Source organism: Equus quagga, chromosome 2 (genome assembly GCF_021613505.1).
Source record: "Equus quagga isolate Etosha38 chromosome 2, UCLA_HA_Equagga_1.0, whole genome shotgun sequence".
NCBI classification, from domain to species: Eukaryota; Metazoa; Chordata; class Mammalia; order Perissodactyla; family Equidae; genus Equus; species Equus quagga.
The window spans coordinates 158037980-158063229 of NC_060268.1; the positions used below are offsets into that span (position 1 = coordinate 158037980).

The 25250-nt window shown below is 40.5% G+C and overlaps 2 protein-coding genes across 3 annotated transcripts in view; both read right to left on the reverse strand.

Annotated features, from left to right (window-relative positions):
• Nucleotides 1–19632, reverse strand: part of NT5C2 (5'-nucleotidase, cytosolic II) — a 96916-nt gene extending 77284 nt beyond the window's left edge. For both annotated transcript variants that reach the window (XM_046653704.1, XM_046653703.1), the window contains exon 1: nt 19576–19632. The gene's annotated coding sequence lies outside the window, so the exon portion shown is untranslated. The remainder of the gene's footprint in view (nt 1–19575) is intronic.
• LOC124235246 (protein FAM117B-like) lies at nt 19055–20197 on the reverse strand. The gene is made up of 2 exons (XM_046652831.1): nt 20178–20197; nt 19055–19844 (listed from the first exon to the last, which is right to left on the reverse strand). The coding sequence occupies exons 1-2, from the start codon at nt 20195–20197 to the stop codon at nt 19055–19057; spliced, it is 810 nt and encodes a 269-aa protein (XP_046508787.1).
• Nucleotides 20198–25250: the final 5053 nt, after the last annotated feature.

The following is a 25250-nucleotide window of genomic DNA, read 5'->3' on the forward strand; positions in this document are numbered from 1 at the left end:
CCTAAGATGACAGATTTGTGAAAATATATAACTTTCAGTATGTATGTTTCAAAAAGTGTGAAGCAACTTTTTAATTCTGTTCAACATACTAAGCTCAATCAATGGTGGTAACAAATATAAGTAATGAATGTTTTATTTCTAATTATATCATGCTTTTATATTTTTCTATAAGTTATCTTTCAGCTAGTATTCAAGGCTAGGGACTAGAAGAAGAAATACACTAAAACATTTCATCTCATTAGGATAAACATCTAAAGCGAGCTAAGCACTCAAGTGTCTTTATGTACTTTTATACTAGGCACTGTTCTAGGTTTGACTTCTGTTTTTGAAATTTTCATCTTTAAATAGTTCTAAATAAGGATGAAAAATATTCCTTTAGAGTTAAGCTAACATTTTATTAAAATACCAATATTTGTGAAAACATCTGCAACCTAACTTTTCCAATTTTGAAAATGTTAACATCATTTATGACATTAAGTCAATTTTTAAACAAACTATCTTTGTAGCCTTTTTAAATAATTTACTGAGGTGAAATTCACATAAGAAAATGAACCATTTTCCTATGATTTTATCTAACATAGCATCACTATGACAGACTTGTGAACTCTATCCACAGTCTACCTAATGCTTAACTATATTTCATGGGACGATAAAATTAAAGATGATGATTCTTTATCATCTGTCAAAAAAAGAAAGAGAGAGAGTTCCAATAAGGAGGTAAACATTTGATTTGTCACCTGTTTCCAGTGTCAAGATTAAGAGTAGTTTTCCCCCCTAAGGTACAGCAGTTGTAACTGCAGGCCCTCCAGGACCAGTTAGTTCAACTGACCCCATCTCTTATCAACACAGTGATTAAGAACTGCCTTTCAGAAAATCTGCAAAGTCACATAGCCAGGGCACGCACAAAAGAAGAAATCGTGACATGAAACAACCGCGGAACCAAAGATCCTCCATCCCACAGAACCCAAGGACAGGTACATAACCGGAACTCGAAAGTTGGACTCTTATCAGAAACGAAGGGTCCCTCATTCTCTTCAACCATCTCTGACTGCAAAATGGAGTGCAACTGCATTTTTATCCGACTGTAGTTTTGGGAACCGCCCCCCTACCCCCGCCCTCCCGATGATCCAAGTGTTAAAATTCCTTCACCACCTCATCAAAAATGTTTAGAACCCTGTCGTAAGTGTTTAAAACCTTACCATAGATACTTCAAGCCTGCCAAACAAAACTTGTCTCACCAGCATTTTGTACGCCAGCCTGTTCTCCCTAACCTCTTAAATTTTGCCCAAAATCCTGAATCAGAGACAGATCTGAGGGCACACGCTCCTATTCTCCCTGCAGATCCATCTCACAGAATAAAGCTGATCTCTTGTATCAAAGGCTGACGCTGTAATTAATTGGCTTGTTTACGCACATCAGGCAGAGAACCCCAATTTTGTGTGGTAACAATTGGTGACCATGAAGGCACAAGGTCCTGTGGCCACCTGCCTGAGGCTCTGGAACCCCCAGTAGGGTATAGGGTCTTTTCATCAACCCTAAGTGGCCACCTAGACAGTTTCATCTAGAGGCTCAACTGATTGGATTCTTGTCCGTCCCCCCCCCCCGGCAGTGCTCCACGCCCCACGGCATTTCTTTTTCCTTTGGGAGAAGAAAACAGCTCCAGGATCAGACTCTTTTGGATGAGCGACCTCGTTAAAACACACCTGTACCTAAAACTGTCTAATCTCTCAGGATTCTGGATTAGAGGTCCCACTGGTGAGATTTTTTGCTGGGTTAAAATCTCAAGGCTAGGATTGTGGGTTTAAGGGAGACAATATAAAAGGCTTACAGCCACTGGGGCACTCAAAGGGATCGACCTGAGCTCTGGGATAGGGTCACAGGGTTAGGGTCTCAGGAGTCCATGTTTGTCTATGTCTCACTGTTGTATTTGTTAAAATTGGCTGTTTGGGGGACTGAATTTCTCCGTGATCGTAACAAACTCTCTTTAGAAGTTATCTTGGTTTTTGTGGCCACCTTGGGAAAAGCCACCCAAAAGGGGATAACTGTAAACAGCTGCCAAGACAACCCAGGATAACTTAAAATTACAGTGGCCACTCTGGGCTCCTGAGTTTTCAAACTGAGAAACAAAGAAATCTTTAAAGAGTCAAGGGCTCCACCTTTTGACCTAAAGGTTCCAGGAACAGTAAATATTTACAAAGAACTGCAGAATCTTACCAAGCTTGTTTTGTGTCCTGACAGTCTGGCTTGAAAATCACTGGGGGGGGTTGGGTGGGGGTCCCCAAACTACAGTTGGACAAAAATGCAGTTGCACTCCATTTTGCAGTCAGAGGTGGTTGGACAGAAATGCAGGTTGCACTCCTGTCTGTGGCTAAGGGTCCTACCAAACAGCCATCAGCCTCAGGTAAATTACACTGGCCTGCAGAAGGAAGCCTTGGCTTGGCCTTCATGGTAAGGGTCTAGATTTCGAGGATGCTTGAAATTTTCACAATCTAGTTCTAGCTGCAGCATAAATATACTTTTGACCGGCTGTGTCTAAACTCTGAAACAATGGAAAACGGTAATTCAATCCCCACCTGTAGCCCCTCAGGCTGCATTTTCCCAAATATGGCAACTTTTAGCTATGAGTACGTAGTATGAGCTACTGAGTACTCACTGGTTTATTGATCTTCTCCTCCCAGAGATGGTCACTATTTTTCCTTGTTGCTGTTTTTTTGTGTCGTTTGTCATAAAAGGAAAAAAATGATAGGGCAAGATGCAGGCATCCTCATAAGCCTGTTGTCTGGGCAGGCCTGCAGTAAACTTTGCTGTAGGGCCAGCCTATGAAGTATATGCATAAGGTGGAAGCTGTTGCTAAGGGACATCTTGAAAGCCAAAAAAGGCTGCAAAATTGGTGGGCAAAGATCAAGCAGTCAAGAGCCATCAGAGCACTCGCCACCACAAAAAGAGTCCCATGATAGGACAAGTTGGTCATGGAATGGAATAGATGACCACAGGTTCCCTGCCAAGCTCAAGAAAACGTCCATGCAACAAGGTACTCTCTAAACCACACACAATCCCCAAACCCGCAGGACCTCTCTCCTAGGTATTAATTTGGCTCAGAGAGACTCAACTGTTAATGTGCATACAAGATGACTTTTTTGAAGAAGAAGAAGATTAGCCCTCAGCTAACTACTGCTCATCCTCTTCTTTTTGCTGAGGAAGACTGGCCCTGAGCTAACATCTGTGCCCATCTTCCTCTACTTTATAGGTGGGACTCCTACCACAGCATGGCTTTCGCCAAGCAGTGCCATCTCTGCACCCAGGATCCAAACCAGCGAACCCCGGGCTGCCAAGTAGCGGAATGTGCGAACTTAACCACTGCGCCACCAGGCCAGCCCAAGATGACTTGTTTTTTCTTTTGTCTTGTTCTTTGTCTTGAGAGCTTGGCTTTGTGACTTCTCTGGTCTCCGCCATCTGGAAGATGCATGTATTGGCATGCATCTTGGCAGCCAGTCAAGTAGACTGTGGTTGTACTCTCTTTGCCCTGCAGTATCAGCTCTCAGGGGAGTTTGTCATGAGGCGTCCCAGTTCACTGGGGCCTTTTGTCTTCTCAAATTTCACTGCTTATTAGTACACTACCACATGTGCAATGGAAGCCTTTGCTTTCTTGGACTATTTTTCAGAGTAAACTTTCTGGATCTTGTGAGGGCTGCTTCTTTTGCACTCTTTTGAGAAGGCCTCCTGCATCCATAGTTAAGCCATAGATGCTTACTGGTTTGAGTCACTATTAAGATCCTACTTGCAATGGTCAGAGGATGCATTCTTAAATTGAAAAAACTTCTAAATTGAAAAAACGTAACTGCAAGGGTAAGTCAGCCTCTTTTATCCTTGCAAGACTGGAAACGCAGCTCTAGAGGCAGTTTAAACTCCACCCATTTCCCTCATCTCAAAGATCCCGGGGACTATCTAGCCCATCACTAATTCCTAGGATTGAAGAAAGAAAAAAGAAAAAAGGCCATAAGAGTAGCCTCGCCAAAAATCTAGAATCTTGAGTGTCTTCTCCAAAAATATTACAAAAGGCTGCAAATAGAATTTGGATTCATAACTAGGGAGGCTTGTATTACTGTACTTGATTCACGGCATAATTTTTTTATTTATTTTTTTTGAGGAAGGTTAGCCCTGAGCTGACATCTGTTGCCAATCCTCCTCTTTTTGCTGAGGAAGACTGCCCCTGAGCTAACATCTGTGCCCAATTCCCTCTACTTTATATGTGAGACGCCTACCACAGCATGGCTTGCCAAGCGGTACCATGTCCACACTCAGGATCTGAACCGGCGAACTCCGGGCTGCCAAAGCAGAACGTGAGCACTTAACCGCTACGTCACCAGGCCAGCCCTGATGGCGTAATTTTAAAACAAAAGCTGTGGAGTCTCTGTGTATGTGTGTTTATATATATGTATGTATGTGATATCTTACATCCGGATGGTATAATTTCTAAAGAATTCTATTCAATTGGCTTAAAGTAAGCACTTACATAGATTATTTCTAAATATAATAGCAAGTAACCCAAATGTCTTTCCAGTTAACATGATATAAATTAACTGCTTGTATATGAGAGCTTATTTAAGATTGTTGGTTTGATTAAAATGGACATGTCCTCAAAGTTATCAGCATTGGATATGATGCAGACATGCAGCCTTTATTCTACGTTTATTGGTCAAATAAGCTGATGTTATCTTTATTACAAAACTGATTAGCAAAAATAATAATTTTAAGTGATAGCCAATTTTGTCTAATGTCTCATGAAGTTTTATAGGCAATCTAAGTAGTTATTGGGAATGAGTAAACTAAATAGATGCGAAAAAGATAAAAGTGTTGGGTGAAATTTTTAACAATTATGTGTTATGGCATGAATATTTAAGATAAATTCCAAAATCTCTCTGGTAATTTCAAACTTTGAAGTTTTGCTAAGTGAAATTGATAAATTAAAAAACTCATTGAATATCAAGGTCATTTTCAAATAAGATAACATACTGAAATATTATTGCTAAACATGTCTATCTACTTTTGGCTTCTTATTCCAAAGAAACTAAAAGATGTTTGGGTCTATCAGTAAACACATCTTGTATTTTATTAATAATTGTACTATGAAGTAGCATGTGTTTATAAACTTGCCAAGTCACAAAAAGCTAACATAAAAGACAGTTCTTAATTGCTTATTTTTTAGTTTTCACTAAAAATTAAGGTCTGTAAGGGTTAAAAATTCTAATTAATTATGTAATTAAAGATACTAAAAATTAATAAGGAAAACATCTTTGTATTCAAGGAAAGTAAGATGTTAAGTTGTCAGTAAAGAGTGGGAATTGTTTTATTAAGAAAGATAAATTTGTCCTTAAATACGAGGAGGGGAAAAAAAGGAAGGCATGGGACAAATTCTGAATGTTATAAGAAATTTAAAGAAGGTCTGTGGAAGAGGAACCCCAAAACAGAGTTTTATGCATGGTCAAGTTGGCTAAGATTGAAATAAATCTAATTAAGTAAATGAGTTTTAACGTCAAAAGTAAGCTGACACAAAATTAGAATTTGGTTAGCTCTCTCTTAAAAGGATAATTTTCTTGAACTTTTAGTCTGCTCTTGATAAAGAGATGATGAAAGGTTTTTTTCTTTGAGTAGCCTACCAGAAGGGTAGAGATTTTATGTTTTATCAAAATAAATTTCCTGTATTGTGTTTATCAGGTCTTCAGACACACGTGCTAAGGTTTTTCTTATATCTATTTAATTTTCTGCATTGGCCTGAAAATCTTTGTCACCATGGTTAAATGCATAACTAAACATTGTTTCACAGGGACCTATGATATTATGTGGGTAAATGTTATTGCTATAAGTGTTTTAAAAATTAGGTAACATTCCTAAAATTCTGATGTGTCCTGGTAGTCAGCCATAATTCTAGTTATTATCTTGAAGTGTTGTATGTCACAGAAATAACCAAGTCTTTGTCAATTGCCATTTTTGAGTGTTTTGAGACAGTTGTTTTACTCTGATGTTTTTGCAAATATGTTTCATCTTCAGAGAGATTCATGGAAAGGACTCTGACACTTACTCTAGAATACAGGTTTCTGATAAATCTATAGATCATAAACCTGAACTGGGCAAGAAATTACAGAACTCTAAGGGAGAAACTGATGACTTCATGAAACTGTTAACAGAAGATTAAGAACAAAAATCGATTACACCAGACAGAATAAACTGATGAGGATGATTAAAATTTTTATTACTTTTCATTTGAGATATTGCTGATTTTTTAATGTTTTGTTTTTTTCAGATTTAAGGAAATCTTTTTTCTTAAGCTAACTATGACTTACAGAAATTTGGAAAATTATAACTTTGTAAGCAGAATTGAAACATCTAGCTTTTTTTCCCCCTACCTGATCCCTCTAGAATTTGGAAACTCTTAGTGAGTACTGTTTTCATGGCAACACAGTTATTTGCATAAGTTCAATAAGCATCTGTTCTCCTTATAACAGGACACAATTGGAAACATTGCTTGTATTACCAAAGCCTTGAATGGGTGTCATATTTGAGACAAATATACAGATTCAGATACAAGACAGCTTTTGAGGAACAAAGGTTGACTGTATGGAATAAAGCCACTTGGAAATACTGGCCTGGTATCTTGCTTACAGGGTTCCCAGCAATCTCACCAGGTGAGTAAAAAAGGTGATTTCCCTGAGAGGTTCAAGGAACCCTCGGGATATTTCGGGGACATCAAAAAGAGAGGAATTCACCCAAATCTGTAGGTATTGCAGGCAGAGTCTGATGACAAGTCCTTGGCTTGGCTTTCCTGGCCTCAAGAGGTTGTTAAAGTTCAATCTGAGATTCCTTAAGAAAAGTTCCAGCAAAGTGGATTTAAAAGAGCCAATATGGAGCCAGCCCAGTGGCACAGCTGTTAAGTTTATGCACTCCACTTCAGCAGCCTGGGGTTCGCCAGTTCAGATCCTAGGTGCAGACCCACACACCGTTTATCAAGCTATGCAGGTGTCCCACATATAAAGTAGAGGAAGATGGGCACAGATGTTAGCTCAGGGCCAATCTTCCTCAGCAAAAAGAGATGGTGGATGTTAGCTCAGGGCTAATCTTCCTCAAAAGGAAAAAAAAGAGCCCATATGCTCAATGCTATTCTTGCTGTACCTATGTAAATAACTGGGCCAAGTTTATTGAAACTAGACTTATTTTGCCAATAAGTGAGTCTTAATTTGGCTATCCTTGGTAAAAATGATGGTGATTTTAGAGAGAAAAATTATGTTTCAATAGAAACTACAGTACACATTCATGGATATTTGACTCTAGTTCTGTTAATTATCTTTGAGGTTTTTGTTTTCTATCTGTAAACTGGACCTGATCCTGAATTCTTCTAGTCTCCTGAAATATCTGGCTACAAATCTCTAAACTAATGTTTTCAATTTCTTCCATCATTTTCATTTGGAATAAATGAGAACTGAACCTTCCCTTTTCCCTGAAGCCCTGCAAACTGAAGCTCGACAACTTGATATAAACTTAAGAGAGATTCACGTCTGTTGCTGTATAAGCCACTCAGAAAGAAACTTATACCCAAGGACATCGTCAGAGACATTTCAAACTGCAAAAGATGCCTCAACTCTGACAACTAGAAATCCTTTGACTGGCTGCCCCCTGGGCTCAAAAACCGGTTTATAATTTGCTCCAACCATTAACCTTGTTTTTCTTTTTGCTTCTCCAGAAATGCTTCTTATTAAATACCTGGTTACTTGCTTACAAAATATAGGCCTAACTTTGTGAGCCCACCTGCATCAGCTTCTTACTAAGAGACTGGTTCAGTGAGATGGAACAACCTATGCCTCTTATCAGCAGGAAGAAGCTAGAGCAGTCGTCACCCTATGTCCCTCAAAATTGAGGAATGAATCAACACAACAAAAATGGGGGATCTGTACCCACAGGTCCTCCAGGACCAGTTCAACTGATTCCATCTCCTATCAACACAGTGATTAAAAGTTGTCTTTCTGGGGCCAGCCCGGTGGCACAGTGGTTAAGTCTGTGTGCTCTGCTTTGGCAGCCCAGGATTCGGATCCTGGGTGCGGACCTACCACCATTCATCAAGCCATGCTGTGGCAGGCATCCCACATATAAAATAGAGGAAGATGGGCACAGATGTTAACCTAGGACCAATCTTTCTCAGCAAAAAGAGGAGGATTGGCAGCAGATGTTAGCTCAGGGCTAATCTTCCTCCAAAAAATAACAATAATAATAACACATAAATAAACAACCTTTTGGGGTCAGCCCGGTGGTGCAGTGGTTAAGTTCGCACATTCACTTCTCGGTGGCCTGGGGTTTGCTGGTTTGGATCCCGGGTGCAGACATGGCACCGTTTGGCAAAAAGCCATGCTGTGGTAGGTGTCCCACAGCAGATGTTAGCTCAGGGCCAGTCTTCCTCACCAAAAAGAGGAGGATTGGCAGTAGTTAGCTCAAGGCTAATCTTCCTCAAAAAAAAATATAAAATAAAAAAATAAGCCACCTTTTAAAAAAATTGCCTTTCAGGAAATCTGCAAAGTCATGTAGCCAAGGCATGTACAAAAGAAGAAATCATGACCTGAAACAACCGTCAAACCAAAGATCCTCCTTCCCATGGAACACAAGGACAGGGACACAACCGGAACTTGACAGTGGGACGCGTCGAAGAGGTCCCTCATTCATGAACATCTGATGTTAAAATTCCTTCCCACCTCATCAAAAATGTTTAGAACCCTGTCATAAATTTTTAAAACTCTACCACAAATGCTTAAAGTCCACCAAACAAAATCTGTCTCACCAGTATTTCTATGTGCCAGCCTGTTCTCCCTAACCTTTTAAATTTTGCCCCAAATCCTAACTTGGGGAGACAGATCTGAGGGCAAACGCCCCCCTGTTCTCCCTGCACATCGATCTTGCAGAATAAAGCTGATCTCTTTTCCCAAAGGCTGATGCCATAATTAACTGGCTTGTTTATATGCATCAGGCAGAGAACCCCAATTTTGTGCAGGAACACAGTGACTAATAGTGAATAAAAAGCTTAAATTTCAATTCTCTTCAAAAAATAGTGGTACAGTTAGATAATTCTTTGTTTAAATATAAAATATCCAGCCTACAAAGTACTCGTACCCGAAGAGTAACAACTGAAATTAAGTCTCAAGCACTTAAAATAAAGTTTCACACTTTAAAAATATTTCACAGGGGTCTAGCCCCAATGGCCTAGTAGTTAAAGTTCAGCATGCGCTGCTTCAGTGGCCTGGGTTTGGTTCCTGAGTGTGGAACCACATCACTTATCAGTGGCCATGCTGTGGTGGCAGCTCACATAAAGAAAAGAAAAGAAAAGAGAAAGACTGGCAACAGATGTTAGCTCAGGGCAAATCTTTCTCAGGAAAAAAAAAAAAATTCATACACACAACGTACACAATTCCCTTCAGCACTAACATCTCCCTCCCCCAAAGGAAAGGAAATCAGCTGCCCCAACAGCTCCAGGTAACTGCTGAAAACAGGAAGCAAAGAGTAACTGAAACCACTAAGAAAAGCCTCCTTAGCAATCTGCAGCCTAGTGAGCAAAGTCATTTTAAACGTCTGTTTCAGGTCTTGTCAGTAATTCACCTGGAAAGAAGTGAGTGGCACTTACATAGAATACGTAGCACAGGTCTATCAGGCAAACTGTTTAATACACGTGGCAGTTTCAATCAAATGTTCATTTTTCAAGGAAATAAGTGTGTCAATATAGATAACAGGGTAATGATAATAGTAAGTAAATATGTACATTCAGTGTTTTACTAAACTTCATTGGAATTTATTTTGTGTTTGAAATACAAAAGTTGGAATTTATACGTTTTATAATCAACCATTCTCATTCTAAGAACACTGAACACTGCCCTGAAACCTGAATGGAATGGATAATGTTGAACAGTTTCTTCAAGTTTTCTCACCAGCCTGAAATTTATTTTAATCTTCATAAATACAACTTTAATTGCATATTACACATATTAAACTAGTTTATTTTATAGAAAAAGAAAAGTTAAAGCTATATCCTTTTATCTGTATGCCTGCTATCATACAAAGCAGGCACATTTTACACACAGCCTTTGAAAACCCTAATCCTTGATAGATGAGCAAGTAAAACCAATGAAGTATAGTGGTAAGTCAGTTGGTTTCATCATTATGTTGCAGTCAAGAGTCCCCTCTATAACACGACCACAAACCAACTTACTTACAAATACATTCCCTGGAAAACAAGGGAAGTCAGATCCAAGTTTAGATTAATTCTCCTACTAATACCACTAACAATCTAAATCACAATATCTGTAGTTAACAGGGTCACCTCTAACTCAAAGAACAGCACTCTGAAATAAACCATAGCTTTGAAGGTATTTTTGTAAACTGTGCTCCTTCTAATCATAAAAGTAATACATGGAAGGATATAATCACAAAATATTTTAAGATGAAGGAATGACAATTTTTCCCAAAAAGGAAGACTCCTTAAAACTGTGTTGCGTGTAAACTGTGTTAAATGTTTCACTGCCTCTTATCTTTTAAACAGCTCATGATGAACAGTTTTTTGTTCATTTTTCATTTCATTATTTTCATTCAGAGGTCTTTATATCATTTGCCCCAAGTTGTACCATATATTCCTATAAAAGGCCAACATTCATAGTTTGCACACACATGTTTGCAGAAGACTAACAAATTCCATGTAGTAAAATCACACTTACCTACCCACTGGGACTTATCATTTGCTATCCTCTTACCCTGCTGTCTTTTTCTTTTTCTTTTTTGCACATTAACACTTCCAGACATAATATATTTGACAATTTGCATACTGTCAGTTCCTGTCTCTAAAACGTAAGTTCCATGAGGATGAAACTTGTTTTGTATTGCTGCTGTTTTCCCAGTTCCTTGAACATTAGACCTACCTGATACATAGAGACAGAAATAGATGAATGCCTAAACCTCTCCACTTCTACGCTTTTCAGAGGATAATTCTTGCGTAAGCCTCAAAGTGCAAGAATACTGCACAGTTCCTCCTTTTAATGCTCTAAATGAATGTCTGTGAAATCTACTCTTGGTTCAAAAACATGTAAGATTCTTGGTTTGATTAAGGTAATATTTTGCTAACATTTTGACATCAGGCCTTGGAACAGAAGGTTCCTTGTTCTCTGACAGGAAATAAAACTGAGGAGATCTTGTCAAGTGAGAAATGCAGTACCTGCTGCCTTGACAACATGATTTTCTTCTTCAAGCAACAACATGCTCCAATCTCTAGTTTGAAACCATAACCAGAAAATATAATTTATTTCATATGTTCCTGAAGTGTCAAAAATATACCAAAGACTTGAATTTTGTTATGTTCTCCTGAACATTCTACTGCTGCTACTCCTAGAATTCCATTACCTCTGCCATATCACACAGAACACTATATATTTGTTCCACATCAGCATAGGAAGGTTGCTTCTAACTGAATGTTTTGAGTAATACCAGACCAACAATAACAGTAATTGACATGAACAAGAGAGCATGTAAAAAACAAAACAAAACATTTTAAATGACTGAGCTTGAGGATATGTAGCATGCAATCTATTTCTTCAAAACATTACTATAATTAACTAAGGTCTTTAAAAGCATAAAGGTAACAGAGCTGAACAGTTTTTACATTCAGTAAAAATATATATAATACTTTGCGCCTTTAGTAATGATTCTTGAATATTCTCTCAAAAAGCAGGTAAAAAATTCTGCTTTATTTCAAAAAGTCATTCTCCTACCAATGAGCTCCTTCGGACTCGCCATTCAACTTTACTTTAGCTGCTATTTTTCCTCTTACAAAACAGTAAAGAAATAAAAATCAGAAAGGCAGAAATAATCACGACAATATTTCCACCTTTTTGTATATAAATTCACATTTATGGCTTGGTTCATTTATTTGGTAAAAATTCAGAGATGGGCATAAGTTCAATGCCTTAATAATGCTAACATAATAATAGCTAACATTTACTGAGTCCTCACTTTTTTTTCATGTATTATTCTAAGCACTATACATATTTTGCCTAATTGACTTCTCACAACCACCGTATGAGTTAGGTACTATTATCTTCATTATACAAAGAAGAAAACTACATAGAGCAGTTAAATAATTTGACCAAGGCCATAGAATTATACTTGTGGTGAAGAGTGAAGATTCCGGAGCCACAGTCTCTGAGTTCAAAACCAGGCTCCTACACTAATTAGCTCTATGACTGAGCAAATTATACAATCACTTCAGTTTCTTCTACATCAAAATGCAGAGTTGGAACAAAGATTCAATGCATTAACAAGGGCAAGGTGCTAAGAACAGTGACCAACACACAGTGCTTAATAAATTATTTATAATGCTAGATCCCATAATATTTAATACTTGTGGCCTCTACACAATGTAGTACTTTATGTATGGAGGAATGTTATAATAGGTCTCTACTTCCTGAATCAAAACTTCAGAGCGCCCAAAGGCTAGACAATTTCACACATTTTTTCATGTCAGTCTAAGTATCCTAAATGTAATCTACTATCTGTAGGTTTGTTTCTTTTTCCCTGAAAGCTCTTAGTTCCACATAGAATCATCTCATTAAACCTACTGCAAAAGTAAGTAATTCAGGCTAAAAATATGGGATTTCTGACTTCAGATTTGTGAAAGATTCCAAAGTTTATTCTCTAAGTTACACCTTAGTCTTATTTACGGCATGATACCAATTAAATTTCTATAGATACATCTTAAAATTCTTACAATTCTGATACAGAATGTTTGAGCTATTCCAACCTATACATTTTTAGCTTGTTTACTTAGCAGCTCTAAAATTTAAACCAGATAGAGATATACAAATGCCTAACTAGATTCTAAGAGGAATAATTTTTTTAAAAGTTCACAAAATGTTTTTTAAGGATAACTAGTCAAATACATGTAATACTCATCTTTTCAGGCAAATTACTTCAGACAAAATACTGCAGAGTAATGCAAATCTGTGTTGTAAAACATTTAGACTATAATGGATAACTCAAGATTTTCACTTTCTACAATGTCCTGACCCAAATTTAGAGCATAACAAAACCTGTCCTGTCCTTAGGAATTTACAGAGAGTAATTTCATGACAAACACAGTGGTAGAAAAAGAATGTGTAACACAAATGCTAATTAAACACCATATTAAAAGTAGACTAGGCAGAAAGAATCAGCAGCATCTATAAACCTAAATATGAAAAGCAAAAGCATACAACTTTTAGAAGAAAACAGAGATGAAGAGCCTTATGACATCAAGGTAGGGAAAGCTTTCTTAGATAAAAGACAACACAAATCATAAAAGAAAAGACAGACAAATTTGACTATGTTAAAATTTAAAGGGCCGGGCCCTTGGCCAAGTGGTTAAATTCGCAAGCTCCGCTTCCGCGCCCCAGGGTTTCGCCAGTTCAGATCCTGGGCTCGGACATGGCACCACTCGTCAGGCCACGCTGAGGCAGCATCCCACATGCCACAGCTAGAAGGACCCACAACTAGAATATACAACTATGTACCAGGGGGCTTTGGGGAGAAAAAAGAAACATAAAACCTTTAAAAAAAAAATTTCATGAGGCCGGCCCGGTGGCGCAGCAGTTAAGTGCACACTTTCCGTTTCTCAAGGCCCAGGGTTCACCAGTTCGGATCCCAGGTGCAGACATGGCACCACTTGGCAAGCCATGCTGTGCTAGGCATCCCACATATAAAGTAGAGGAAGATGGGCATGGATGGTAGCTCAGGGCCAGTCTTCCTTAGCAAAAAGAGGAGGACTGGCAGTAGTTAGCTCAGGGGTAATCTTCCTCAAAAAAAAAAAAAAAGAAAGAAAAAAAACCTTAGAGCTTATTCCTGCCAAAAACATTTAATCTGAATCTAAACATAAGGCAATGATCAGACAAATCCAAATTGAGGGACATTCTGCAAAACAACTAACTGGACTCTTCAAATATATCAATATTTTGAAAACAAACAAAAAGCTGGGGACCTGTTGTGGATTAAAAGTAATTAAAGGGACATGGCAACTAAATGCAATGCATGATCATTGACTAGATGCTGGACCAGGAGTGGGGCTGAAGAATAGCTACAGAGATCACTATTGGGACAACTGAGAAATTTTTTTTTCCCCTGAGGAAGATTAGCTCTGAGCTAACATCTGCCAATCCTCTTCTTTTTTCTGAGGAAGACTGGCCCTGAGCTAACATCCGTGCCCATCTTCCTCTACTTTATATGTGGGATGCCTAGCACAGCATGGCTTGCCAAGCAGTGCCATTCCGCACCCAGGATCTGAAACAGTGAACCCGGGCCGCCGAGAAGCAGAACGTGTGCACTTTCCGCTCCGCCACCGGGCTGGCCCCAAGAAATTTTTAATATGCACTGGATATTAGAGAATATTGTTACATCAAGGTCAAATTTGATAACTGTATTGTAACTTTGTAGGACACCCATGCTTTTAGGATATTCAAATAGATCTTTTGAGGGGTGAAGCGTCTTGATGTCTGCAACTTACTTTTAAATGGTTCAGGAAAAAAATGTACACAGGAAAGACAAAGTAAATGCGGCAAATGTTAACAATGGGTGAATCCAGGTGAAAGGTGTAAGTGTATTCGTTTAACTACCACTGCACTTTTCTGTAAAATTGAAATTTTTCAAATAAAAAATTGGAATAAAAATGTAAAACTTCTGCATAACAAAGAGAGAAACTAAACACTGAGAAGAATTTGGCAACATCATAACTGAGAGAGGATTATTATAAATTATAAAGAGAGCTACAAACTAATGATGGAAAAGCAAATAAGCCAACAGAAAAAAGAATTAAAGATATAAACAGCAATTTACAGAAAAGGAAACCTTACAATAAATGGATGTAAAGAAGCTCAAGCTCACTTACAATCAGAGAAAAGCAAGTTAAAATGAAATTTAATTTCATTTTAAAATTTAAAAGTCTGATAATATCAATGTTTGTAAGGCTGTGGCAAAACAGAAACTCTCACAACCTACTGATGGGTATTTTGTATTTAGTTTTTTGGAAAATAATTTGGCATTATCTAATAAAGTTGAAGATCCTTACACCCTACAACCTAAGAATTCCCTAGGCTTAGAATTCTCTCTCACACATGTAAATAAGGTGACACATCCAAGAATGTTTATTACAGCACTATTAATAATAGCAAAAAAAGTCAGAAACATCTAAATATCCATACACAAACTGGTTTATTCATATAATGCAATACTATAGAGCAATGAAAATGAATGAACTAAGGACATATCTACCAACATGGATATCCAGCAAAAATAATGTTGAACAAAAACGCAAGTTGCAGAATCATACGTATATTAAAAAAGCATATCTGCACGTTTATGGATATATACATATTACTAAAAATATAATGGGAATGATAACTAGTGAATTCGTGACTGTGTTTACCTCTAGAAGAGGACAATAGGACCAGCAAGGATTCATACAGGACTCAACTACATGTGTAATTTTATCCCTTTAAAAAATATATATTGAAAAGACAGACCACAAAATTAGAAAATGGAAAAAAAACACCACACCAAGTAAATATGATTGTCTATGATTAGATGATCGTTACATTATTTTCTGTATGTTTGAAATATTTCATATTTTAAAATAAACTTAAGTTAAAATAGCAAAGAAACCCCATTAAACTGAACCAAGGAGCTTTTATTTATTTATTTTTTTGAAGAAGATTAGCCCTGAGCTAACATCTGCTGCCAATCCTCCTCTTTTTGCTGAGGAAGACTGGCCCTGAGCTAACATCCACACCCATCTTTCTCTACTTTATATGTGGGACGCCTACCATAGCATGGCTTGCCAAGCAGTGCCATGTCCACCACACCCAGGATCTGAACTGGCGAACCCCGGGCCACCGAAGCAGAACGTGCAACCTTAACTGCTGAGCCACCTGGCCAGCCCCCCAAGGAGCTTTTAAAAACATATACTCCACTGGACATTTGAAACGGAAACATACTAACACCTAGCAAACTTACTGTTATATATTTTTTAGCCATTAAACTTCAGGCACCAGATTTCAGTCTTCTCTTTCCAAGCAGACCCTGACATAGCAGGCTTTTTCATCTCACACTCTTGATAATGCTTCCCAACAGAGAGAGACACATAAAAGGTAGGAACAAATAGTTCAACACTCTCCAAGTCAATTCAAGCCTTCGAGATTCTGTATTCTGCCTAAAGAGGGGGCAGTTTTGCTCCTCTGCTGGCAATTTTGCTATTTTTATTCGTTTGCTGCTAAAGTTGTTTTCCATTTAAAAAAAAAAAAAAGCCACTGCAAACTTCGGTAACCAATCACAGAACACAATCAAATTTCACATGGTAGGGGCTGGCCTGGTGGAGTAGCGGTTACGTTGACGTGCTCCGCTTTGGCGGCCAGGGCTTTGCAGGTTCGGATCCCAGGCATGGACCTAGCACCACTCATCAGGCCACACTGTGATGGCATCCCACATAAAATAGAGGAAGACTGGCACAGATGTTAGCTCAGCAACAATCCTCCTCACACACACACACAAAATTTCAAATGGTAAAAGGTCGTAAGATTTACTGTGTCAAATGACAAGGACCTTAGCACTCCATAACAATTTGCTATCAACTTCTTTAAAGTAGATAATTTTTCAGGTCTGAACCTAAGAAACAAATAAAACAAATGCCAACTAATCAAAAAGAAAGTTATCTTACTTCATTAATTCTGTTGTATCTGCAAGAAATCCATGTAACATATCCTGTAAACAGTTTACGAGAATTACTCTCTCCAGTTTTATCTCATATAATTGTTCCACCAAACCCTTTGTCTTAGTGAGAGCAATCTATTCATTAGACCCTCAATATATCCACTTTCAAATATTCTCCCTACTCTCGTGTCACTTTCTCTGTTTTCCCTGATCCAACCAACATACAGTAATCTCTCCACTCTGAACAGAGAGCAGTAATAGCTAACATTTACAGAGAATTTAATGTATGTCAGTACTGCTTCAATAGAATTATCCCATTTAATCCACACAACCTTGTGAAATTTGTTCTATTTTTCCGTTTCATGGTGAGTGAAACTGAGTGAGACTCTCTATGGTTAAGTTCTCCAAGGCTGCGTGGGTGGTAACCAGCAAGCCAGGTCTCAAACCCAGACTCCAAAACCTAGGCCCTTAAATATATGTGATGCTTCCTCCCAGCTCAAAGAACTGACTGCCTTTACTGCTCACATGTCACTTAACATATGCCCTGTGATATTTAACATTCTGTGTTTGCAGATGTTGGCTAAGCAGCTCAAAATACTATATTCATTCAACAAAAATTTAGTGAGAGCCTGTATACCAGGCATTGTTGACTACTGAGCATAAAAGCACGTTGCAGCATCTTTACAAATGAAAAGTAGATGAATTCTCTAGATATACGAACATTCCAGAAATGCAGTTAATTGCAAAACCAGAAACAATATGTAGCGCTGGCCCAGTGGTACAGCAATTAAGTTCACACACACTGCTTCGGTGGCCTGGGGTTTGCCAGTTCGGATCCCAGGTGTGGACCTACACATGGCTTATCAAGCCCATGCTGTGGCAGGCATCCCACATATAAAGTAGAGGAAGATGGGCACCGATGTTAGCTCAGGGCTAATTTTCCTCAAAAAGTATATATATACATGTACACAGCAATTATAACTACATAAAAATTATGTTCAGATAAGAACTGGAAAAGAGTATAGTCATAAATACGATTAAGTTGGGGTTTGTTTTTTGGGTTTTTTTTTTTACTATTTCACTAACAAGCTTTTTGATGAGAGTTAAGCAATAAAAAATGTATTTTTAAGAAAACACGTTTTGAGTGCTCCTTTCTTTCCCTATAAAACACCAAAAACAGTCTAGAGACAGATGAATGGACATCCCTCCTAACAATCCACTGTAATTCAGCTTCCTTTAGGAAGACACACCTGATGTCACCAGTAATGCTTGCAGATACCATTAGTAAATACCTATAAATCTTCCTAAAATTATAAACTTTTGGAAACTTGTAACTGATTGCAAATTTTCATACAATGGAATCAAATCTTAGAACTGAATGAAACCTTGAAGAACTTCTCCTTCAGCCCTTTCATTTTACAGATTAGTTGATTACTAAATTCTAAAAAATCTAAATTTTAGATTAATGAGAGCAATGCGGCAACCTATACTGTTGAAATGTAGCGGCTTATACTGCAATAGAAGTGCATTTCAGAAATAAAGTCTGTGTGTGTTAGCATCAGCCCAGCAGGTGGAGTTCTAATTACTAACTAAGCTGTGTCTTCTTGAACTTAACCTCTTCAGGCCTGGATGTCCTTATATGGATAAATCCTAACCATTGTTGCAAAGTGTCGTGGTAAATATTTTAAAAAGACCTCAATAACATCCAGTTTCCATGGTTTCGACATTCTCCCTTTCACATAACAGTGAGCAGAGTTTGCATCCACCGCTTCAAGAGGCAAAACGAACAGCGTGTAGACATTACGAAACAGCTACGGTTCAACCAAGAAGAAGCTGCCCGCACCCGGCCGCGCAGATGCGCGCGCACAGCACCCTAGATGACCGGTCACTGCAGAGCACTGTCGTCTACAAGACATCCCGCAAACACATCGCGCGGGAAGACAAGAAACCTGACACCAAGCTCTACCACTGCTTTCAAGAGCTGAGGCCCACCGGAGTCAAACCCCTCAAACGTTAAGCTCACAACTAACGGCTCAGGCCTCAAATGTGCATCTCACTCTCGGCTCTCCCTGGCCCGAGGGGTCCCGAGGAAAAGGAAAGGACTAGACTGCCAGCGGACAGCTCACCCCTGACTTGGGAGCCGTTTGGAAATGGCCAGCATGTTTTTTGAGGAGGCTTGCAATTTGATGTGAGCTTTCCAGGAAATGCTGCAAACGACAAAACTGACAAGTGAACTATCAAGTTGGCAGTTTCTGGCGGTTCCTGCTCAAACGCTGTCACCGTCTCATCCTACCACCGCGGCCCGCTAGCTCCCCGCGGGGGACCGGGGACGCGCAGGGGGTGAGGGGCCCCGGGTGCAGACCGGAGGAAGCCCGGCGTCGGCCGGAAGAAACACGCAGAACTGAGTAAAGGGGTGTCTGCCCGAGCGGGGTGGGGGCCGCCCCGGCGTTAAGAGAAAGGCGGGCGACGGGCGGGTCCCGGCGAGGCTGGCTCGGCGGAGGCGAAGGGCCGCGCTCCGAGGAGGCGGCGCGTCCCGGCAAGCCGACAGACGGGAAACAATGGCGCGGCCGTGACGTGAGGCCGAGGGCGTCGCCGCGGCGCGGAACGAGGGGCTGCTCCGAGGCGGGGGCGACCTGGGGCTGAGGGGCGTGCGGGGACGCGGGCGCGCAGGCGGGCGCCAGAACGGAGAGGGGCCTGAGGGGCGCGGCAGCCGGGCTGGGGAGCGGGGACAGGCGGCGGCCCCCGCCCCGGTCGCGCGCTCGGCCGCGCACCCCCTCACCCGCCCGCTCGCTCCTTCCCCCCGCCCGCGGGCCCCGCCGCACTCACCGCGCCCGCCGCTCGGCAGCAATCCCAGCGCGCAACTGCCGCAGCCGCCGGGGCGCGCGCCCGCCCCGCCCCACCGCCCCGGCACCGCCCCCAGCTCACGCCCGCTCAGGGATCGGCGCGCTGTTCCGTCCCCCGGCTCCGCCGCAGAAGCCGGCTGCCGCGACGCTCCCTGGCCGCGCGCTCGAGGGCAGCTGCGATGCGGGCCTACTCCTCGGTCCCTCGCGCGGGTCTGGGGATCTCCAAACAAGAGAACATCGATTGTTGCCCAGCTGTGGGATGACGCACGTTGAGGACCCTTCCACGTCCTTTAGGTCTCCATCCCTTGACTTTCTGCCCGGGCTCCCCTGCGAGGCCCCAGACTACTTCACCACGTTTTGCTTCTCCGCCTACACTCCAACGCTTTGCCTTGGGGGGGGGGGGGGGCATCCTTTTTCCCGGTCACAGAATCTTCTAGTAGAACGGACCTCACAGCCCTCGTGGTCCAGACCCCCAAACCACGAATGAAAGCCATTGATGACTAAAAGTACCAGCTTTGGAATTTGTCAGAACGGGTTCGAATCCCAGTTCGCCACTTACAAATTGTGTGACATTGGGCGGGTTACCTGACCTCATTATACCCCATTCCTACCCTACAGAGTGTTGACAGGATGAAATATCATAACAGGGTGAAGGTCCTCAGCACAGCCTTGGCACATAGCACTCAGTAAATGTTAGTTACTATATCGAACCCCCAGCCGCACCACCACCACCACCATCACCATCACTTCCTGTCTATTTCCGGAGCAATGCATTCCTTGGTCTCAGCAGCTCTGACCAGTTACAAAGTGTTTCTGAAGCTTCCACCCTCTGGCCCAAGTCCTATCCCTTGGAGCCTCAGGGAACAAATAGGTCTAATCTCTCTTCCACCTTCTACTTTTCAGATACTTGTAGACTTCTGCCCAAGGTCTTCTCTTACTCAAGACCAGTATCTCCCATTCCTTCCATTGTTCCTCCTTTGCCCTGGTTTTGAAGGTCTTTATCCTCATTCTCCTCAAGCATCTAGTTGGTTAGATTGTGGCTTCTTTAGAGTATGTCACCCAAGACTGAAGCAAATGTTTCTGTTTCATCAGAGCAAAGCAGGACTGTAGCTTCCTCCGTATAGGACTTATTGCCTTGCTTTCATGCAATAAGGTTCTTGGCACCTGCACTATTGATTCATGGAGCTTGCAGTCAACTCAAATCTCCAAGACTTTTTAATAAGTGCTCTGTAGAGCATTTGTACTGTGTCCTGTTTTTGAGCCAACTTCAGTTCAGGTCAGCAGAAGACAGGCCATGGGCCTCTCACGTACTAGATTTTTCAGGATATGTGGAAAAAAAGGAATAGGAGTTGGAAGTTAATCTAACATGACCTTTTAACCAATCACATTTGGGAAAAGGCCAAGGTTTGTTTCTAAAGACCATAGCACTGAGCAACTTTCATATATAATATATATGCACACAATGTGATCTCAACTGAGCACAAAAATGTGCATGTACACACGAAAGACTAGAAGGAAATATGTAATTCAGTATGTTAATATTGGTTTTCTCTCAGTGACAAGACTTGGGGTGGATTCTTTTCTTCTTTAAACTTTTCCATAAATTTCCCAGTGTTTCCACCTTGTTTACTTTTATAATCATGAACTTTGTTTCAAAAAAATAAATCAAAAAAATAATTTAAAAAATCAGAGCGATAGAACAACTTAAATTAAAAATGGGAAACAAAGTTAAGAGATAGACTAGGAGAAAACATTTGTAATATACAAAACAAAGGATTTGTATCTGGAACATATAAAGGACTCAACAAATCAATGAGAAAAAAAAATCCACTAGATTTTCCACTAGAAAGATAGGCAAAGAATATAAACAGACAGTTCACAGAAAAGGATATACAAATTGCCAATAAACACACAAAGGATGCCTGACTTCAGTATTAACCAGGGAAATGGAAATTAAAACCGAGATTGGCAACAATTTTCAAGCTTCATAGTATCAAAGACTGTAAATTGGCACAGTCACTTTAGAGGGCAATTGGACAACACCTATTAAATGCGTGTCTCAGCAATGCCACTTCTAGTTATCTACCATAATTCCACGTGCATATAGAGGTATCTACAAGGTTAATTACTACAATATTGCTACCAAAGAAAATCTAGAATCAGCCCAAATGCCCACCAATAGGGAAATGGCTAAATAAAATGTAGAATACTCATATAATAGAATTCTGTGGAGAATTCAAAAGAAGTGACCTTGATCAAATGTTAATATAGATCTATCTCAAAATCATGTTGAATGAAACTTACAAATTGTAGCATAATATATAGTATTGATATTTTTAAAAAATTCTTCCCCAAAATGCCTAACTTCAGTCTAACCATGAAAAATCCTCAGACAACCCAAATTGAGGGATATTCTACAAAATACCTAACCTGGACTTCAAAAGTGTCAAGGTCTTGAAAGCCCAGGAAAGTCTGAGAACCGTCACAGATGAGAGGAGACTAAGGAGACAAGACAGCTAAATACAGTGTGGGATCCTGGTTGTGATCCTGGAACAGAAAAAGCACATTAGTGGAAAAACTGGTAAAGTTCTAATAAAGTCTATAGTTTAGTTAATAGTTTTGTACCAATGTTCCTTTTTTAGTTTTGATTATTGAACCAGGGTTGTATAAGCTGTCAACATTAGGAGAGGCTGCATGAAGAATATACTGAAACTTTCTGTACTATCTTTGCAACTCTTCTGTAAATCTAAAATTATTAAAAATAAAAAGTTAAAACAAAACACAGACATAAATACCATTTTTTCCTATCATCACTGCTATAATGTTTGTGTCCCATCTAAATTCCTATGTTGAAACCTAATCCCCAGTGTGATGGTATTTGGAGGTTGGGCCTTTGGGAGGTGATGATGTCATGAGGGCAGAGCCCTCATAAATGGAATTAGTGCCCTGTAAAAGAGACCCCAGAGAGCATCCTAGCCCTTCCACCCTGTGAGGACACAGCAAGAAGACGGCTGTCTCTGAACCAGGAAGCAGGCCCTCACCTGACACCTAATCTGCTGGTGCTTTGCTCTTGGACTTCCCAGCCTCTAGAACTATGAGAAGTAAATTCCTGTTGTTTATAGGCCACCCAGTCTACGGAATTCTGTTATGGCAGCCCAAACTAAGACAATCACACATTAAGTTCATAAAAGATTTTTTAAACAGATTATAAGGTTACACACCAACTCATATAAAAGATTATCTCTAAAGGTAGGGGGTAATGTTTGATTACCCATTGTGAGATTACCAATGTGAGATTGGGGATAATGTTTAAAGGGAGTATTAGCTTTGGTTTTAATGTTTTAAAAGATAAATGTATTCATGTATTGCTTTTATAACCAAAAATTATTTTTTAAAAATGCAAAAGAAAGCACAAGGATAGGACATTTGGCCTCATGACTTTCAGGGGTAAGACAAGCCATGCCTGCTATGAAACAAGCTTATAAGAGAGGGTTGGGGAGCCTGAGGAAGCAATGAGGGGCCACGAGGGGCTTGCTTGGGGTCTCTAACTTCACACTGGCTGAACGGCCTGGCACTGCGTGGCAAGAGAGGCCACCGTGGCCTTGGCTGGCCTCTCACCAGACTTCCTGCCCAACCCCCCACATGGCTGTTCTACTCCTATGATCAACACTATTTTCCCCAGAACTCCGTAAACTCTGCGTCACCCAGAATGTGAGCAGCATTCACAGGTCACTCATCAGTTTTCTGCCTCTTGGCAGCAGCTCTCAGAAAAATGAAAGCATTTCTCAACACCCTGGCCTGGGGCCTAGAAATAGCCTCCTGCTGCCCAGAAATCTTTCTCCAGGAAGTGTTCGGTCTGAGTTCCAATCAGCCCCCTCAGAGGTCCCCTCTCTTTTTCATCCTTCTTTCTCTAACAGCATAGGGTCAGCACTGACTGTGATAAGAGCCCAGTACAGGCACTATGCGAGGAGACAGTTAAGCAGAGAACATTTCATCTAGGTAAAAACATCTAGTCAAATTTGAGAGACAGGATATCCATGAAAGACTCTGGAGCATCTACGTCTCTTCAAAATTATGCATTGAGGGCCCGCCCGGTGAAGCAGCGGTTAAGTGCACACGTTCCTCTTCGGCAGCCCAAGGTTTGCTGGTTTGGATCCCGGGTATGGACATGGCACCACTTGGCAAGCCATGCTGTGGTAGGTGTCCTATATATAAAGTAGAGGAGGATGGGCACGGATGTTAGCTCAGGGCCAGCCTTCCTCTGCAAAAAGAGGAGGATTGGCAGCAGATGTTAGCTCAGGGCTAATCTTCCTAAAAAACAAAAAAATTATGCATTGAGCTCCTACCATGTGCCTAACACTGATCAATAGAAAGATGAGTTTCTGCCCTCCTGGAGGTTTCTGACCACTTGGGAAGATGGGCTTTAAATACACAAATAATTATTTTACCACAATTTGGGTAACTGCTGTGCAGGAAAAGTAAAAGATGCTATGAGGGAGAACAAAATAGGCGCTGGGTTTGCGGGTAGGGAGATGGTCAGGAAACACTTCCCTGAGAAAATAACATCTCAGCTGAGACCTGAAGGATGGGTAAGACTTAAGCAAAAAAGTGGGAGAGGGGCTTGCTTGAAGGAGTGGAGAATTCTGAACGAGGGACCAATAGGTACAAAGGCCCTAAAGTAGAGACGAGTTGTGTGTATCTGCAGAATGATCAGAAGCCTACAAAGAAAGAGAGAAAGTTGCAAAAAAATGGTCCCGGAAGGAGACAGGGCCAGACCTCGCAGGGCACTGTAGACCAGATAAACGATCTGGAGCCTTATCGTAAGTGCAATGGAGAGGGCATAGAGCAGAGGAATGGCCTGGATCACATCCACAGTTTAAATGAATGGAATGTAACCAACCAATCAATTGCCTCATACATTCAGGAAAACTAATTCATTTGAATCAAGCAAACATCTCCTAGTGCCTGTTGGAAACTTCCACTGGGTCTTTACTACATGAGAGAGACAAGACCTGCAACCTTTATCACAATCGTTCTATTTATTGAACACCTACCAGGTGGTAAATACTGGAGAGCCAAATTGATCCCCCACCCACACTTTAACCCAGAGTTGCTGAACATCTATTTAGGAAATTAGACACTTGAGTAAAACATGAAGGCAGGTCATTATAAGCCCCATCCCAGATTAGTGACCCCAAAGAGCTTCAGAGTTTCAGGAGGGATAGATTCCTGAGGAGACAGATGACTCAGAATCAAATACACAGAGACACTACTTCACACCTAGTAGGATAGCTATAACTGAAAAAAAAAAAAAAGTAAGATAAGTGTTGGCAAGGATGTAGAGAAATTGGAACCCTCCTGCATGCTAGTAGGAATATAAAATGGTGCAGCCTCTGTGGAAAAGTTTGGCAGTTCCTCAAAAAGCTAAACATAGAATTACCATATGACCCAGCAATTCTACTTTGGGGTATATACTCAAAAGAATTGAAAACAGAGACTCAAACAGATATTTGTATGCCAATGTTCATAGTAGCATTATTCACAGTAGCCAAAAGGTGGAAGCAACCCAAGCATCCATCAACATATGGATAAACAAAATATGGCATATCATACAATGGAATGTTATAATTCAGCCATAAAAATGAATGAAGCTCTGGT

Bases quoted from the DNA above. Each gene is read 5' to 3' on its own strand.
- LOC124235246 (XM_046652831.1), bottom strand. From the start codon at position 20,197: ATGGGGTATAATGAGGTCAG. The intron at 19,845-20,177 runs GTAACCCGCCCA...GTCATCCCACAG, and splicing joins ATGGGGTATAATGAGGTCAG to CTGGGCAACAATCGATGTTC.